We start from the raw sequence: 19,608 nt of genomic DNA, 5'->3' as shown, positions 1-19,608 counted from the left end.
GAAGATATTCAACAAAGTGTCCAACCAGTCATTTTGACTGGTGCGATCTTTCTAGTGTTTAATGAATAGCTGAATATAATACGTACTGAAACCCTCATTTACGTCCAACAGCACAAATCATTTTTGGGCGTGTGATATAGCTCAGTGAGCAAGTCAGTTGCCTCCTCAGCCGATGTCCACGAGTACGAGCCCAAGAGAAAACATCGAACTCGGTTGGACCAGATAAGTTTTTCAATAACTGTCCGCAAACTGCAACGTTGCTTTGAATTCACGACTACCCTAAAGAAGGTAAATTTTGAACCAACATATTTTTTTCAATTTTATAGCATAATAGGTTCTGAAAAAACTGAATCAGGAATGTTTCATATTAAAATTTTATACCGGCATTATGCATACTGGAAATATAAGGTTTGGAGAATGTTATTGAAAGGATTTTAAAAACTGTTGAGCTATGCTCAACTCGGCTCGCAATCCGATTTTTTTATTTGAATCTGAGTTCAGAATTTTTTATATCTACTTAATTTTGAATGTGCTTTATTTCTCCAATAATTCCAAATGTAAATCACAATTATAATTCTGCATTTTTAATCTGAGTTCTTGAAATGAATTTAAAATCTAAACGTTCATGGACGCTGCCGGAAAGCCCAGACAAAAAACTCCCTTATCAGATCTTGATTTCAATTTAACACATTTTCGCATCTTTAGAATTTCAAAATAAGAAGTATAGAATTCTTGACGAATTTTCAAAGCAAGCATTTTATCAATTTGAAATTTCTTAGATTCGTCAACACCTTAATCCAAGTTTGCACTGGATTTTAATTACATGAACCCAAGACTTCCGCAATAAAATTGTTCTGCATTTTGCATTTTGATACCGCCTTTAGCGATGTTATAACATTAGCGCTTCATAAAGCTTGCTTCATTTAGCATTGGAACACACTTTGCTCATATTGTGGCGCTCCTGGTGGATGGATTTGGAAATTCTTGGCGCTCATGTGTCGGGAACTTTGTCAGCTTCACGTATATATTTTTGACACTTCTCAAATCAATTAATCAATCAACATTGGAGCCGAAAGTAGGGAAATAATTCTGCACAGTTATCTGGAAAAACCACTGTGGACTGCATCTAGGCTAGCTAAACAGCAAAATTTTCCCGGAAATACCGTATGGCGCGTTATCAAACGGAGCAAGGAAACATTGACGACGATTCGGATGCCTCAAGCCAATCGTCGCGTTGATTGGATTAAGAGGAATTCCAATATGTTGGACCGTGATTTGGCATGAAAATTCGGTGCTGCTCTCAGTACCGTGAGAAGATATCGACTCCGCATATCGAGCTAGCAAACAGCCAAATCGTACAATAAAACAGAATAGTGTGTCCAAAATCCGTGCTCGGAAGCTATACGACCAGTTGCTGACAAATTTCGACGGATGTCTTCGGATGGACGATGAAACCTTTGTCAAGGCTAACTGCGGGCAAATCCCAGGTCGAAAATTTTACTTTTCAACGGCTCGGGGGGTTGTTCCAGCGAAATTTAAATTTGTTTCTGCCGAAAAAATAATCCAAATTTACAATAAATAAATTGGAACAAATTGAACAAACTTTACATCGCACAAAATTGGAAAATCAAGATTTTTCAATCAGAAATTTGTCAAAGTTTGACGCTTTCAACTGTTCGAACAAGAATTTATTAAATTTTCCAATAAAATACCTTAAAACTTTTTTTTCAACTTCGGGATTTTTGGAAAAATCGAAGGGGGTTCCGATCGTAATCGCGAAGATCTTTCGTTTATATTTTCAAAATCCAGTGCAAAATTGAATTGAGATGTTAAAACATCTGAGAAATTGCACATTGATAAAAAGTTCGAAAAACAGCTGCACGGTGTGTTTATGGAAGATGTTTAAAAGAAAAAATACAGTAGCTCTATTTTTTTTTAAATTGGAAATTTAACCTTTTTATGAATCATTTTCAGGTAAAATTAAGGTCAGTAAGTGCCCATACGTTTTGTTTTTATGAAGATTTGCAATCCATATTTATAAATTATTATCTGTAAAATTATTCCAGGAATAGTAACTTTTTTCATGGAAAATTCATTTCTTATTTTTACTAAAATTTTTTCTTTCTGAAATAATAAAAAATGTCAACGCCCGGAAACATAAGTGATTTGGGCTTTCTGAAAAACTTATTTTTATACGAACATTTTATTTAAAATTTTATTATTATATGGAATACCTTGTTATGATTGGTGTTATCCAAATGTAACATGAATTTGTATTTATATGTGTGTATCTTGGAAAACTAAATTGGTTAAATAAAAAATTGTGATACATGAATAAGAACAGTCCAACACCATTTGATTGGTTTCCAACAAAATATTAAAAACCTTTTCTTTTTCTCAAAATTATTCTCTGAAATATTCCTACAATATTTGCAGGCTATGATGCTTATGGGTACGCACTTTAGAAAACAAAAATTAAATTTTTGATGATGTCTTTTGTTTATGGCATTTTTAAATTAAATTTAATGATTAAGATTAAATTTAAACATATCTAAGACGACCAGTTTTCAAAAAAATAAGTTCAAAGTTAAAGTATTTGCACTGAAATCCGCCTATCTTCAGCTACATAAAATCAGTTTTAATTTTTTTTTCTCATATTGATGATGAATAAATTTTCTATAAATCATTTGAACGTCATTTTTGCTTAAGAATTGAAGTACTGCTGATATTTTCGAATTCATGACCAACAAAACGATGAAAAACTATTTTTTCAGGGAAATTTCAATATGATCGAAGGTTTTAGACAAGATTTATGTGTTTTATTTTTTCTTATGGATTTCTATGGTTTATTTGAATAATATTTCTATAGTTTTTACCATAATTGATATAAAATTGTTAAAGTTTTACTGGCTATTGATCATTTGCAATTCACTTTTGCCAACAATACTGTTGATTTTTGTACTCAATCAAAGCAATCAAAAATTCCTTTTAATTCAACCACGGTAAATGAAAAGTTCATATACCGGTATTTCGATAGCAACTGCCGCAAATAAGCTGGGTGTATCGTCTACAACCGTGCATCGAGCCAAAAAACGAGCCGGACTATCGACTTACACCTTCTAGTGACTCCAAATCGCGATGATAAACAAAATACGAAGGCCAGAGCGCGATCCCGGAGGCTGTACACGACGATGCTGACGAAGTTTGACTGCGTGCTAATGGACGACGAAACCTACGTCAAAGCCGACTGGTTGGCCGGAATTGACATCTTGCCATTACGGTAAAAAGGCCATGGAGTGGTACGCCGCCAACAACGTGCAGGTGGTTCCCAAGGACAAGAACCCTTCCAACACGCCAGAGCTCCGCCCAATTGAGAAATACTGGGCTATTGTCAAGCGGAACCTAAAGAAGACCAAAAAACTGCTAAGGACGAGCAGCAGTTCAAGGCAAACTGGCTTTCTGCGGCGAAGAAGGTGGACAAGGTGGCTGTACAAAATCTGATGGCAGGGGTTAAAAGTAAGGCCCGGCATTTCGGATTTGGAAAAGCGGAAGCCTAACTGATTATTTCTCCTGAATTTTATACTAATTAAACTTGAAAAAGAAATTTAATTTGATTTTTTAAATAAACGATTTCACCGATTTACACGCGTTTTCCCTTGACCAAATTTTGACTGTATCACCCTTTACCCTAGATTCATTGCATACTTACAGGCACAATTTTCTCATTTTTAGATAAAAGCTCTTTTTGGGCCCTTTTTATTAGGAAATTGTTGGATAAATTCAAGTCATTGGATAAATATTAATGCGAAAAATCTCAATAAAAAGTGTAGCGTAGTTTCTGAGATATTGCAGTTTGAATGGTAAAAGTCCAAAAAGTCCGATTTTCGTAGAGTGACTGTATCTTAGGCACAAATTTTAGAAAGCTCAAATTTTGTGTTATAATAGTATGATAGTTGATCTATGTTACGCAGAAAATTGGATCAAAAAATATCATCAGAGTAAAAAGTTGAGGAAGTTCAAAATCGAAGTGACAGTGCGCGTGCTTCCAATTTCTTTACAATTATGAACGGTACTGTACATGGAAAACTTTTTCTTAAGAAAATTTAGAATTTACTATTGCTTTGAAAATATGGCATTAAGAAGTTAATATTATACTCAATTGATTTTCATTGGAATAAATATTTTTAATATAATTCACCCAAATGGAAAAGTTTTAAAGAACGTCATAAAGTTACATTTTGTTAGATTTTCAAACATGGCGAATTTTTCTAGAACATTTGATCCATGTAAGACATTCCAGTTTTGAGATAGCTAAGGAATCAAGTATCCCCAGGGATCAAGTATTCTTATTCTCTCATTAACTTGGAATTCAGTTTAAAAAGATGTTCAAATTATCAAATTTTCTGTCAAATTTTATTTTTAATTGGAAAGTATAGCTTGGCCTGTTAAGCGTAGCAGCTGAGCTTTAACTGAATAGTCGTAGAAAATTGGAACGAACTCTACACCTAAAAAAGTAGCATTTTTTGGTAAAGTTTGTTGGTACAGCTATTTCAACCAAAAAAAAACAATCACGATTTCGTGAAACAGAATTTGAGCCATAGTTTTCAACTTAACTCTTTTCGGAAAATATTTCAATGATTTGAAAGTTTCAAGAAAAATGGATCAATATTCAGGTGATATGTAAAGAAATTATTACTTCAAATTTTAATAACAAGGATAAAAAGGGGCAATACAGATCATTCCTTAACCTTTCTTTTTGGTAAAAAATACGTAATTATCCGATTAGGATCATATAAACACGAATTACTATTGAAGTTTTTTGAGTTGTGAGTTTCTTATTTATGTTAATTCTAATACATTATTCGATAATAAAGTTTAAAATTTGCGAGTAGTTCTTCTTGATTTCAGGAAAAGCGTAATTCGAAAATCAATAAACCCCACTTTTGGTTTTTAATGCGATAAGTTCAGATCCTTACATTTTATAAGGAGGTTGATCACTAATGAGTCGCTACAAAATTAATATATCGTTTTCATTGAAAATGAATGCGAATAAGGTTAATTTTTTAATTGAAATTCTACTCTATTGGGCCATAAAAAGATATCAGCTTTTTCTGAGTAATTTATGTCACATGGATCTTCACTCAGATGGCTCGGGTCAAAACTGCGAATGACATGAATAAAGCGATTTATTATTCAGAAATCTAGAAAATTTTCTTACATAAATTTTTATTTACTACGTACTTACAAACTTTAAACTCAATAAAGTTTTGTATATGAATGTATAATGATATAATGAATGTATAATGAAATGAAAAAAAAAATCGAATAAAATTCATTTTGAACGGTTTCCTGGTGAGTTTTCCCAATTTTATTTTGTCTTGTATCAAAACAAAATCAAGGTTTTATGTTTTAAAGAGCTGGCTTGGGATTCTGGAGGTGTATTTGGGTTTCAATTTTAAAACAAGTTTAGAGAAGTTCCGGTATTCATAATTTTCATGAAAAACGTTGAAAATTTTTATGTCAGGATATTTGTCTCTTTTCATGAGAATTCGTTGAGAATCTTTTGAAATGAAGAATCTAAGGCTTTGATATGGATGGTATGAACTTTACTTCTTAACTGCTCACAAATTATAGCAGGAAGAAAAATTGATCCTTCTAATATCTAGTCATTTTACTCACGATGACCACCGATCTCGCATCAAACTCATAAAAAACACAAACACAAACGCTCCTAAATCAAGTTAGATAAGCGTGCTTTTGTTGCGAAATTATCAAATTTTTATTTCCCTCGAACCTGGAAAAGCAAATCGACGGACAATCGTGAGCTGAGCTGAGCGGCTCAAAGTTCTATTTCCCTCAAACCCACAGCACAGCCCCGGATATTCAGGAAGGTAATGGCCGGAAAAAGTTTTTCCTGTCCCGCAAAATCCACTCGGCGAAATTTTATCTTTGTTTTCTCCCCTGTGGCGGAAGCAATTGTTTGTCTTGGAGCAGCATCTTCTTTTCCTTTTCGTTTTCTTTTCTTCTTTTCAGTATTTCCGCCCTATCAGCGGATGGTTTTATGAGATTTTGCATAAGAAAATTGTTTCGCGAAGCCGGAATCGCTTTCTATTCTATTGTTATTGCTGCGGAAAACAGCACCCAGAAAGAATAGGTTCGGCTGAGTGATTATCTTCCGTAAACTGTGGGGGTTTTGTTATGCTTTGTTTCTACACAAATTTCCCGTGTTTAATCCTCGATGCAATAACGACTGAACTTTTCTTTTCTTCCTTTCCAGAAAAACTTCTTTCCTCGGAAGGCCGAGAGTTGAGACGGGCATTGTTCTCGCTGAAACAAATCTTTCAGGAGGACAAGGATCTGGTGCACGGTTTTGTGGCCCTCGGAGGACTCAATTGCCTGGTTCAGATTGGAAATGAAGCAGATCAGAACTACCAGAACTACATTCTGAGGGCGTTGGGCCAGGTCATGCTATACGTCGACGGCATGAATGGAGTCATGAAACATTCGCCGACCATTCAGTGGCTCTACTCGCTGATTGCATCCAAGTATCGGTTGGTGGTCAAGACGGCCCTCAAACTGCTGCTGGTGTTCGTGGAATACTGCGAGGGGAACTGCTACCTGATGGTGAGCGCGATTCGATTCGTGGACACTGCCCTCGGTGTGGTGCCGTGGAATAATATCATGAGGTAAGCATTGCCAAATTTTAGGGAATATGAATAATTATTGAAAAGGGGCAGAAAAATGATTGCAAACCATTTTCATGGTGTCAGTTTAATTCATATACACTGAGGTTTTTTTTTACGCGGTTTTTTTAACACGGTATTTTTTTACGCGGCTTTTTTTACGCGGATTTTCGAATTAACGCTTTTTTTTTACGCGGATTTTCGAATTAACGCGGTTTTTCAGAGAAAATATTCTAAGACTTTTTCAAAGGAAAACACTTAGAATCTTTTTGTAGTTGGGAAAATCTTAGCTCTGAGACTAAGAACGTGATACATGAGATCTGAGACCTGAGACTTGAGACCTGAGACCTGAGACATGAGACCTGAGATTTGAAACCTGAAATATGAGACTCGAGATCTGAGACATGAGACATGAGACCTGGAACTTGAGACCTGAGACATGAGACATGAGACATGAGACATGAGATATGAGACATGAGACATGAGACATGAGACATGAGACATGAGACATGAGACATGAGACCTGAGACATGAGACATGAGACATAAGACCTAAGACATAAGACCTGAGACATGAGACCTGAGACATGAGACATGAGACCTAAGACATGAGACATAAGACCTGAGACATGAGACATGAGACATGAGACATGAGACCTGAGACATGAGACATGAGACATGAGACATGAGACCTGAGACATGAGACATGAGGCATGAGACCTGAGACCTGAAACCTGAGACATGAGACATGAGACCTGAGACCTGAGACATGAGACCTGAGACCTGAGACATGAGACCTGAGACATGAGACATGAGACCTGAGACCTGAGACCTGAGACCTGAGACATGAGACATGAGACCTGAGACATGGAACATGAGACCTGAGACATGAGACATGAGACGATCTGAATTCCACACTGTCAAATAAGCCTCACTATATTCTACTATTCTATTAATCTAATTGATTTTGTTATTTATCTTAAAAATAAACTATCATTGTACGCAAATTTTTAAATAATCATGGTTCTTACGCGTTTTTTTAGTAACGTGCTTTTTTGCGCGAATTTTTTTATTAAAATGGATTTTTTTACGTGGATTTTCGAATTTCGGGGTTTTTTTACGTGGATTATCGAATTAACGAGGTTTTTTTACAAGGATTTTCGAATTAGCGCGGTTTTTTTCACGCGGATTTTCGAATTAACACGGTTTTTTTTACGTGGATTTTCGAATTAACGCGGTTTTTTTTACGCGGTTTTTTTACGCGGGACGAAATACCGCGTAAAAAAAACCTCAGTGTATAAAAATCGAGACACATGTTGCATTTGGTAAGCATGAATAGTTATTTTTTATAAATTGAGTAGGGGAAATATGGGCTTTATGGCCACACGAGGTAAGATGGGCACATTCAATTTTATTGTTTTTCCAGGAAAAAAATCAGTTTTGATGAAATTTAAACACTGGTATGAGTGAAAAGGTACACCTATCAAACAAAGTGCATCTATTTAGGGAACAACTTACTCCGTGGAAAACCATTTGATTTGTTAGCGCATTTGCAAAAGGTTAATCTTGCACTTTTGCTGCTTATCACATGTTTCAAGTGTCTTACAGCCCTAGATGCTTGCTATAGATCAATTATATGAGATCGGGATTCGACCAGACCTAACTAAACGCCATAAACTTGGTTTCGAAATAATTGACTTCGAACTGCAAGGATCCGAAATTCGCTCATTTCCTCTAATCACCAAGCGAACCAACTCATCACAGGAACAAAAATTTTATTTTTTCTTCCTGCTGCAATCAAGTTTGCCACTAAGGCATTCAAGCGAATGCAACAAAATTGTATCGGGTTTTTATATCCTGACCCAGCTCGTTCCTCATTCTCAGTACTTTCTGGAATTATTTTTGACTCCATAAGCACAGCCACACTTCATCAGATCAATAGCGTCGAGAATGAAAACGGACGTATGCTTGATCTATGTTTCGTGAATGAAGGAATTAGAATGCCGACAATTGAATTAGCTCCCGTGCCTTTGGTCAAATTGGTTCGTCATCATCCAGCTTTGCTCATCTCGATTGAAGTTTCCGGCTTGGATCTTTCTTCTGAGAAACCAGCTGGATTCTTTCTCGACTATAATAAAGCAGACTTTCAAGCTATCTCTGTTGGGTTAGACTCTATAGACTGGGAATCCGAGCTTGCACTCTCTGATCCCAATGCTGCGGCTGAAACTTTTTCACATGTCATCAATTATATTATTGATCGCCATGTTCCGAAACGTTTGGTGAATGAAAATTCAAGAGCGTCCTGTATCACCAAAGAATTACGCCAGATGAAAACTTTAAAATGCAAAGCCTTTCGCAATTATCATAGGCACAAATCACAAGGCGCTAAAGATCATTACCGTAAACTTAATTCTGCGTATAAAAAAGCTAGCAGCCGATGCTATAGGAACTATTTGACGCGACTGCAACGTAACTTCAAGAAACGTCCAAAATCGTTCTGGAAACATGTCAAGGATCAGCGGAGTGAGTCTGGACTACCAACCTCTATGTTCCTGGATGGCGAAACGGCTTGTTCGGACCTTGATATTTGTAATCTGCTCGCTAAAAAATTTTCTGGTGTTTTCGCTGATGAACCAATCTCTGCCGATCAAATAGTTAACGCGGTAAGAAATGTCCCTTCCCTGAACTTCTCTCTAAACAACATTACCATAGAAGAAGGGAATATCTTAAAGGCGACCGCTAAAATGAAAAACTCCCTTTCCTCGGGCCCGGACGGAATATCTGCCACATTTTTGAAACGCTGCATGCCTCATTTATTGTTTCCTATTAAACGAATATTCCAAGCATCGCTCGATAAAGCTATCTATCCTTCGTTGTGGAAGGACGCTTACATGTACCCTGTGCACAAAAAAGGGGACAGAAGGGACGTGAATAACTACAGAGGAATTTCCGCCTTATGTGCTATTGCGAAATTATTCGAACTGGTTCTATTGGATCCTATCTTCTCTTTTTGTAAGCAACACATTTCAAACGATCAACATGGTTTTATGCCCAAGCGCTCAACGAGTACAAACTTATTGACTTTTACATCTTTCGTGCAAGACAGATTTACAGCGGGTATCCAAACTGACGTAATTTATACGGATTTGTCCGCTGCCTTTGATAAGGTAAATCATGAAATAGCTATTGCCAAACTCGGACGTCTAGGCATCTGCGGTTCCTTGTTGGACTGGTTTCGCAGTTACCTGTGCGGAAGGAAACTCACCGTTAGATCGGCGGATTCGTATTCCAGACAGTTCCCTGCCACATCAGGGGTGCCACAAGGAAGCCATCTTGGGCCGATCGTCTTTCTAATTTATTTTAATGATGCTCTTCTTATGCTTGACGGACCAAAACTCGCCTACGCCGACGATCTAAAATTGTTCAATGCAATTAAAACCCTAGAGGACACTGCTTCACTGCAAAGGCAATTCCACCTGTTTGCTACCTGGTGCAAGGACAACTGCCTGACGTTGAATCGCAGTAAATGTTCCGTCATAACTTTTTCGCGCAAACGGCACCCTATATCTGCAGATTATTTTCTTTTGGACCATCCAATCGCTCGCGTGAACCACATCAAGGATTTAGGGGTGATTCTTGATCCAAAATTGGACTTCAAGACACATACCAACTATATAGTTGATAAAGCTTCTCGATGCTTGGGCTTTATATTCCGTGTAACGAAGGATTTTAAAGACGTATACTGTTTAAAAAGCCTCTACTGCAGCCTTGTTCCCTCCATTCTGGAGTATGCATCGGCTGTTTGGAGCCCTTTCTACCAGAATGGCGCTGATAGGATCGAGGCTGTACAACGACGTTTTATGCGGTATGCTCTACGCCATTTGAACTGGTCTGACCCGTTCCACCTTCCAAGCTACGAGAATCGCTGCAGCCTTATTTGCCTGGACACGCTACAAGCCTGCCGAGGAGCCACTCGAGCATTATTTGTCTCCGATATTTTGGCGTCGAGAATTGACTGTCCTTCGCTTTTGGAATCGATTAACCTCAGTGTTCGTCCTCGAGGACTTCGAGACCGGAATTTACAGCTCTACATTCCCCTTCGTCAAAACAACTATGGGGCTAATAGTGCACTGATTGGCGTTATCAGGACCTTCAATCGTTATTCCGAACATTTTGATTTTGATACATCGAGGGATTTATTTAAAAGACGAATTTTGACAGCATCGAGAACAGCGTAGTGCGTAATCCTGTTTATTGATATATAATTTAAACTACTTTGTTTTATATTCATTTCATCATTGGGATCAACATGTGATCCGTTGATATGTTATCGAATAAATAAATAAACACGCAGAAGTGCGTCGAATGAGAAAGAGCAACAACGAAGACACTCTATGGTGATTTGCAACATTCAAAATTCTAGTTGTCGCTGATCATTGCCGAGCGCATCGTTGGTGAACTATTCACGAGCAGACTATCCGAACCGAGCTGTTTTTGTTTTCCTGATTGTCGCAGCAATCTTTGGTCAGAATTGCTTGTAGCTTTTAGCAGGGGAAATATAAATTTTTTACCCCCCAAACATTCCCGCCTTACCCCGGGTAAGTTACCCGGCGTCTACGATTGGTATATAAGCGATACATTTTGAGCAGTTCACTTACGAATGTTTCACTGTACATAGAGACGATCGCGAGCGAATGCAACAAACGAAAAATTTCCCCTTCTAAGATCGCTTAGCAACTATGCATCAGACGGAAAATACTGTTGTTAGTCGTCCATCAATTTGTGTTTTGGGCAGAGCCTTCCCCTCATCCGTAAACAAGAAAACGGAAGTCCCGCTTTAATAATTTGAAAATTAAATGTCGCACAGCATTTCCTCGGTTCGTACAGCAAAGGCAGGGGCTAACCAACGCTGCCTGAGGATGCTATGAGAAAAGTGTATAGATTATAGATAGAAGCTATTGCGATCGAATTTCGGAACCTTGGTTCGAAGTTCCCAGCCCTACCAATCGATACCATTTCATATAATATCTTGTTTGGCCATTTCATCGTCAAATTTAGGCTCTTATCAAGGCATGAAGGCTTTGCTGGTTGATTTACGATATCACGTTTAGTAGAAAATAAGATTTCCGTTTTTATAACGGGGACCGGAAAAGAGCAAGGTTCGCGGAAACACACGATTTAACTTGCAAAACGCGACGATTTCGAACGTGTGTTTTCTCTATCAATCTATTGTTATTACTCACACTCTTCACAAAGGTTACTCAGGGATGGGTTATCATGGAGGCAATGTGTATATAATACTAGGTATGACAACTCTCACACCCCCCCCCCCCCCCCCAAGCGGCAAAAAACCGTTACGAAATACTTGCAAACGCTGGATTTTATATAAAAATTCAGAACTTTTCCAAGTAGGTGTACTTTCAAATTCTCAAATTTTTCCACTCCGTGGGGGTGTTTGTTCTATAAAAGAGTTTATTAATCACTTAATAGCTTAAAATCGAAAAAAAGTCGGTCCACCAAACTAAAACAGCTGTAACTTGCAATTCCCTGGAACGATTTTCACCAAACATCTTTTGTTGGGGTACTTACAGCGTTGAATTAGAATTTGCTGACCATATTCGCTACCGGCCATAAGTTTGGGATCACCCCCTCAAAAACAAAAAAAAATGATTGATCATATCTCTGTCATCTTATGGCATATTGCATTTCTTTTGATCTCATTCTAAAGTCGATGATCAAAACCTTTTCTTACGCTTTGGCAAAATGTATATGTTAACTTAATATGACTTAAACTTGGCTTAAAATTGGAAAATTTCCTGAAAAACGGTCTTTATATTTCAACCCGATCAGTTCACGGTTGGGTGGACCAAATTTGAAAATTCGAGTTGCATTTGGATCTTTTTTCATAAATGTCAAAACATATTTTTTTTAAATTTTGTGTTTAAATGCATAGTGCTTTAAAAAGATAAAATAGTTACTTAAGTTATCTATCAAAAGTTTGGACTCACCCCTCAGTATTATGGTGTATAGGCAAAAAGTTCAGGATCCTGTAAAACATGCAATTTAATTTCGTACGTATCTCTGTCATCAAACAACGGATCGCTAATCTGAAAAGTTATATTGAATGCTCTTGAGTTGTTTTCGCTTTTTGGATGTTTAGTGAAAATATTTTTCCAGACTAACTTCGTTAAAACTTTAGCTCTAGTTTGATCATTTTTTGAAAATGTTCAGCAAATAGTCGACATGTTCAGTAAATACCTGCGAACTTGTTTCGACCATTACTTTATTATCTAACTAATTATCAAATCTAGTGTTCGGAGAATTGTAAGTTATATCTAATACTACATTTCCATTTCTTGGCTTATTTTTCATTGCAAGCTCCAATTTTTACACAATGCATCCCAATTTGAGATTCTAAAAGCCCATATTTTTTTCTGAATGAAAGATATCGAAACTGTCTAGACAATTTTAATTGAAAAGATACATTTAAATTTCAGATATTTTTATGTAAATAATTTCTTATATTGGAACGTTTTTGAAAAAATGAGCTTTGATTGTATTTGCCTCGACGTAGCAAAAATCGATTTTGATTTATTGATATAAAACGATTCTTCATAATTCAAACTATATTTGGTAATTTTTCAGATATTAAGAAATTTAATTTTCATACTTTTAAGTTTGAAAAAGAAATAAAAATTTTAAATAAATATATGGAAAATTACCAATTACATAAAGTTAAAAATGTGTTTTCTCGAAATAAGTTTCTTTTTTTTAAATAATTTACTGTGATATTTTACGTCTTTAATAAGCTTTTATGCAAACAATTTTAAAACTGATCAAAAGTTTTTATAAGAAAATCCATGCTTTAATTTAAAACTTTTAAAATTAAGTTATAATTAAGTAAGAAATGGTTACGATAAAGTTGTTCTGAGACCAAATTATGATTTAAGTTATAAAAATAAATTTCATTTATGGGGATTTTAGGGTAATAAAAAATTACATTAAAAATGTGAAACTTTGATTACTGATTGAAGCTTGATATCATTTAGGTATGCTTTAAATTCTATACAATGCACGAGATTTTTTTGATTTTTTCACCTACTTTGATTAGTACTTTTGCTCCAAAGCTGTAAGAGGCTCGGGTTACCTGCGTATGTATGTGAGTGCAGTTGTTCACGCATTGTTTGTTTTCTATGCAAAAAGTGAAATATATTTTCATCAATTCTATCATCACTTTTAAAATATAACTCACAATGGTATTTTTTTGCAGAATAATCGGTGGTGCAGACGGTACTTTTGAACACGTTTTAAGCTTATTTACGATTTTTCATGTTCAGAATATTCGTTTCACCGAATACATGAAAAGGGCCAATAGTCGGTATTCGGCTATTTGCACTATTCGGTACATCTCTAATGATATTTATTCAATTTTCGAAAAATACTGAAAATACTACTTCTGAAACTAGAGGTGATGGATAAAATCTGGAATCGAGTCCAGAAATTTATTTCCAAAATCAGTTTTTAAAGTACAAACACCAAAAACCTCGCCCATGTTTTAATTTTTCCTAGGTGAGATAAACCTATTCCGTCATCCTCGACTATTTTCTGGGAAACAAGGCAATCGCTCAAGTTGAACATTCGCAAGACATTTTTCCTATTTTTACCAACAAGGCTGGATTTCAGGATTAACACCAATTATATCGCCGATACTGTTTTTAGCTTATCTTCCCAATAATATTTAAAATTTTGTGTAGACATTCAAGCATAATAATTCAGGTTAAAAATCCACTCTGAATCTGAAAGCTTAATTAAAAATCGAGTTTGAGAGCTTGAAATTCAAGATAAAACAAATAAAAATTAAGTTCCAAAAGCTCCATACCTAACAATATGATTTTGAAGATCTTATTTTAGAATTGAATTTATATTTAAAATTTGGAGAATTTGAACAAGAATGTAAAATATCTCAGTACTTTCGAACAACGATTCAGCAAAATACTTCAGAAAAATAATAATATTTCAGTTTTTAATTCATAGCAATTATTAACACTTTTCTCAAATAATTGTTTTGGAATCGTTGCAAAATGAGAATCATTAAAATTTTAGTGAGTGTCTTACCCTCATATGAAGATTCCCAGAACAAATATTGTGGATATCTTGAACTTTTTTAACATTTTCTTCTACGAAAATGAGTGTTGAATTTTCATTTATGAAATAACATTATTATCGGAAAATTCTTCGAAGAATTCTTAAAATTATAATTTTTTAACTGCCAAATTTAAAAATTACGAAAATAATCTTTTTATCAACGCGGTGAACATTATAAATTCGCGGATTGTTTTATAAAAGGATATCGAAATAAGTATGTATTGAGGAAATTTGTTAAAAGTTTTCACTATTTTTCTTTAATTTAAAATTTTTCAAATCACGAACCTACAAGTATACAAATCTACAAAATACAAGTCTCATTTGCAACTGGAAACCCCCCCCTACACCACCCCTCCTCCATATTCCACTCTGTTTCTCAAAATAATCGTTTTTTCGCCAGATTTTTACGATCCCTTGTATTGACTGATTTTGAAAAATTTGGAAAATCACCCCCCCCAAGAGCCATCTCTAGGACCGCCCCTGCCTTTTAAAGAGATTCTTATACAATACAAAGAAATTTACAGACTGAGCTTCTGTGGTGCTCTCTTCTTCGGATACCACTGTTGGAACCTTTGGTATCTGTGGCTGGACTACGTTGACATCTACGATTTTATTTATTTATTTATTTCGTCTTTGGTTTAGTTACCGTACAGACTGATGACTTAAAAACTAGGAAATTCTTCTTAAGCCTATTTTAAAACGACGTTTGCACAAATTAAAATTAAACAAATGATACACTAAATTAAAAAGCTCACAACACTTGTCAATAGGGTGGTTTTGGCCATAGGCAGTACGGTGGTGAGGAATTGAAAGAAACTGACGTTGTCGAAGTGTTCTCGTTGGTACATAAATGTTAACACGTTGTAGAATGTAAGCACAGTCAATACGGTTGGTCAATGTGTCGAATATAAAACCTTGCTGCAGTTCGACGCGCCGCTTTTCGAGTGAGGTTAGGCATATCAGAGCACACCTTTCCTCGTACGGTGGAAGTTGGATCGGGTCATTCCAGGGAAGACGCCGTAGAGCGTATCTCAGGAAACATCGCTGAACTCGTTCAAGACGATGGCATTGTGTGCTTTGAGCTGGAGCCCACACCTGGACGGCGTACTCCAGTATGCTACGTACTGAAGCACAGTATATGGCTTTCAATGCATAAACGTCATCAAAATCCTTGGTGTTCCGACGCAGGAATCCGAGGGCAGCAAATCCTTTTGCAGAAGTAAGCGCGACATGTTCTGCAAATGTGAGCCTGTTATCGATCTTTACTCCTAGGTCGAGAATAGACTGCACATTCTCCAGCCTAATCCCGGTTAGTTGATAGTCAAAATGAATCGTTCTTCTTGCACGAGAAAAGTTTATAATCTTACACTTTTTTACGTTTGCTAACATTCCGTTTAAGCGGCACCACTCATCTAGTCTAGCGATGTCAGCTTGCAGGGCCAGACAGTCAACAGTGTTATGGATCTTTCGGAAAATCTTCAGATCATCGGCGTAGAGGAGTGTATCGGACTGAAGTGTTGAGCACAGGTCATTCACGAAGATTATAAACAGCAAGGGTCCGAGATGGCTCCCTTGAGGAACTCCAGACGGTGTGGCAAACATTCGTGAGCGCGTGTTTCGTATCCTGGTGAAAGCCTGACGGTCGGTTAGATACGAGGCAATCCACTCGAGTGCCCAAGCCGGGAAACCTAGTCGATTCAGCTTTGCAACCAATATTTTGTGCGGCACACGGTCGAAAGCTTTGGCAAAGTCAATATAAACTGAATCCACCTGACAACCTTTCTCCATACTTTTATTCAGTGAACTTACGTAGCACATCAAATTAGTAACTGTTGACCTTTTCTTGACGAATCCATGTTGATATTCCGAGATCAAAGGTTTAACAGCGGCATACATTCGCTCGTGCATCAGTATTTCGAAGATCTTCGATATTGCATTTAAAATCGATATTGGCCGGTAGTTTTCCACGCTGTGAGCATTTCCAGACTTGTGTATCGGAGAAATAGCCGCAACTTTCCATGCATTGGGAAACGATCTTTCAGTTACCGATCGGTTTAGGATACTGCAGATCGGAGCGGATAAAGATGCAGCGCAATGTTTCAGTAGAGCGGGAGGTATTCTATCTGGACCAGGACCCTTGGAAGCATCAACTGTGGACAACTTTTCATAAATATCCTGTTCGGTGAAGCACGGTGAAGGCAAATTTACATTGTAAGATGGCAACGATGCGAGATAGTTGCAGTCTGTATCAATACCAGCAGAACAATACACGTTTTGAAAAAAGTCCGCGAACAAATTTACCGATTCAGCTTGATTGCAAGCAGTGACACCATTGAAGCTAACATCTACGGGTACGTGGGTGATTGCACTTCAACACTCTTTGGTGACGCTGGCGATTGAAGATTCAACGAAACCGTTTGTGTTGAAAGCTCTGGTCCGGCCTCCATTGTTGTTTTCCTGGCGTCCGCACTAGTAGCACCTCTGTCTGGGTAAACCACAGCACTAGTGCTACTATTCGTTGGTAGAGGATCGAACGATTGATTGCTGTTCGGCGTTCCTCGGGACATGAGCTCGGTTCCACCAACGATAAGGTGGACGTATCATTTCCAAATTTGGCTATCCTCAAGGCGTACCGCATATCGCAATTTCCCAACTTTGGAAACTATTCTGCCAAACTGCCACTTGGTGTTCGACAAGAAATCCCGAACACGCACACGATCACCGCGCAAGACCGATGTGCGCAAGACTAGGTCGGGAGACTCTTCCTTGGATCGCATCTGTCTGCCGAGCATAAGCATTGAAGGAGACTGACCAGTCGAGGATGGATCGTTTTCCGGTAGGTCAGGAGGATGTTGGCCAGTTCTACATTCAGCTTGGACTTGGGGTACTTCAACGCTTTGAGCGTATGTTTGAACGTTTGCACATATCTTTCGGCCTAGGCCGTTTGTGGCTGGATGGTACGGCGCACCCATTTTGTGTACCACCTCATTGAGCTTCAAAAAATGTTGGAACGATTCGGCGGTAAACTGGACTCCATGGTCACTGACAACAATTGCTGGGATGCCGTAGGAAGCAAATATTTCACGGCACATTGTTTCGGTAGCTTCAGCGGTAATAAAACGACACACACGTATTTCGGGCCACTTCGTATAGGAATCGACGAAGTTGAAGATGTACGAATCCATAAAAGACCCAGCAAAGTCGGCGTGTACTCTCTGGAAAGGTTCAATAGCAGACTCCCAGAAGTGCGGCTTAAGTTTCGTCAGTTCGGGGTGTACTGATAGGCAATCAGTGCAACTGGCTACCATATCCTCAATCTCCTTATCCATTCCTGCCCACCAGCAATGGCCTCTCGCAAGAGACTTGGTTCTTGAAACACCAAAGAAGGTGGAGTGCAACTCTTCAAAAACGCGCTTCCGCGACTCAGGGGGAACGTAGACACGTATTTCACGCAACAGGCAACCCCTCTGGACCAAGAACTCGGTCTAGTTGATACCAAATCGATCCTACCCATCCACTCGTTGTCCGTATTTCAACCCTTGTAGCAAAACTTTGACAGCATTGTCGTCCGACGTTGCTTGGGACAACTTCGTTGCAGCTAGCGTAAGTGATTCTATTTGGTGAACTTCCACAACATCAGACTTCTCGATGACGTTTTCCGGATCGCAATGTTTCTGTGGAATTCTCGAAAGTGCATCTGAATGAGCATCGTTCGCTGATCTTCTGAAGCGAACTTGGTAGTCGAAGGATTGGAGGAACGTAGCGTAGCGCTGCAAGCGTATCGCTGGCATCACAGGTTATTTGTTATTTGTTTATTTTCATCAACAGATCACATATTGATCCAAATGATAGCTTAAAAATTCAAGGCAAACTACAATTACACGGAATTTACCCTATACTATACTTAAAGCACTAAGGATTCTTCTTCGGAATAATTCTCTCGAAACGTCAAAATCAAAATGATCGGAGAAGCGGTTAAACGTCCTTATTGCACCAATTAGCGCTGTATTAGCTCCGTAGTTATTCTGTCGGAGAGGAGCAAAGAGCTGAAGATTACGATTCCTCAAGCCTCGGGATCGCACGCTGAGTTGGAGTGCTTCTAGCAGTGCAGGGCAGTCGGTTCTAGACGAAAGCAGATCGGCAACAATAGAGGCCCGTGTTGCGGTCCGGCGGGCCTGCAGCGTGTCGATGTCGATAAGGCGGCAGCGGCTTTCGTAGCTGGGGAGTCGGAACGGGTCTTGCCAGTTCAGGTTCCGGAGAGCAAAGCGCAAAAAACGCCTCTGGATGGCCTCGATACGCTCCGAGCCATTTTGGTAGTAGGGGCACCATACAGCCGAGGCATATTCGAGGGACGATCGAACCAAGCTGCAGTAAAGACTCTTGAGACAATAAATATCCTTAAAGTCTTTTGTCATGCGGAATAAAAGACCCAGGCATCTGGAAGCTTTATCGACGATGTAGTTTGTGTGGACCTTGAAATCCAACCGTTCGTCCAGGATCACACCAAGGTCTTTCACATGCTCAACTCGTGCAATTGCCTCATGTTCAAGAAAGTAATCAGCCGATAGCGGTAGCCGCTTGCGTAAAAACGAAATTACCGTACATTTGTTGCGATTCAAGGGAAGGCAATTGACATCACACCAGGCGGCGAAGATGTTAAACTGGCTCTGCAAGACGTTGACATCTTCGGGGCCGTTGATGGATTAAAACAATTTCAAGTCGTCGGCATACGCCAGTTTTGGCCCATCGAGAAGCAGCAGCACGTCGTTGAAGTAGATCAG

The 19,608-nt window shown here is 38.1% G+C and overlaps 1 protein-coding gene across 5 annotated transcripts in view; it reads left to right on the top strand.

Annotated features, from left to right (window-relative positions):
* The window catches only part of LOC129757316 (FH1/FH2 domain-containing protein 1), a 411,337-nt gene that overhangs the window by 339,062 nt on the left and 52,667 nt on the right, over positions 1-19,608 (top strand). For all 5 annotated transcript variants that reach the window (XR_008739671.1, XM_055754498.1, XM_055754499.1 and 2 more), the window contains one exon: positions 6,278-6,686. Coding sequence is in view for 4 of the 5 variants with exons in the window: in XM_055754498.1 (XP_055610473.1) it covers positions 6,278-6,686 (409 nt within the window). In the remaining variant the exon portion in view is untranslated. The remainder of the gene's footprint in view (positions 1-6,277; positions 6,687-19,608) is intronic.

Source organism: Uranotaenia lowii, chromosome 3 (assembly GCF_029784155.1).
Source record: "Uranotaenia lowii strain MFRU-FL chromosome 3, ASM2978415v1, whole genome shotgun sequence".
NCBI classification, from domain to species: Eukaryota; Metazoa; Arthropoda; class Insecta; order Diptera; family Culicidae; genus Uranotaenia; species Uranotaenia lowii.
Note: the sequence above shows the minus strand (reverse complement) of the source record. Positions and strands in the feature narration are given on the sequence as shown.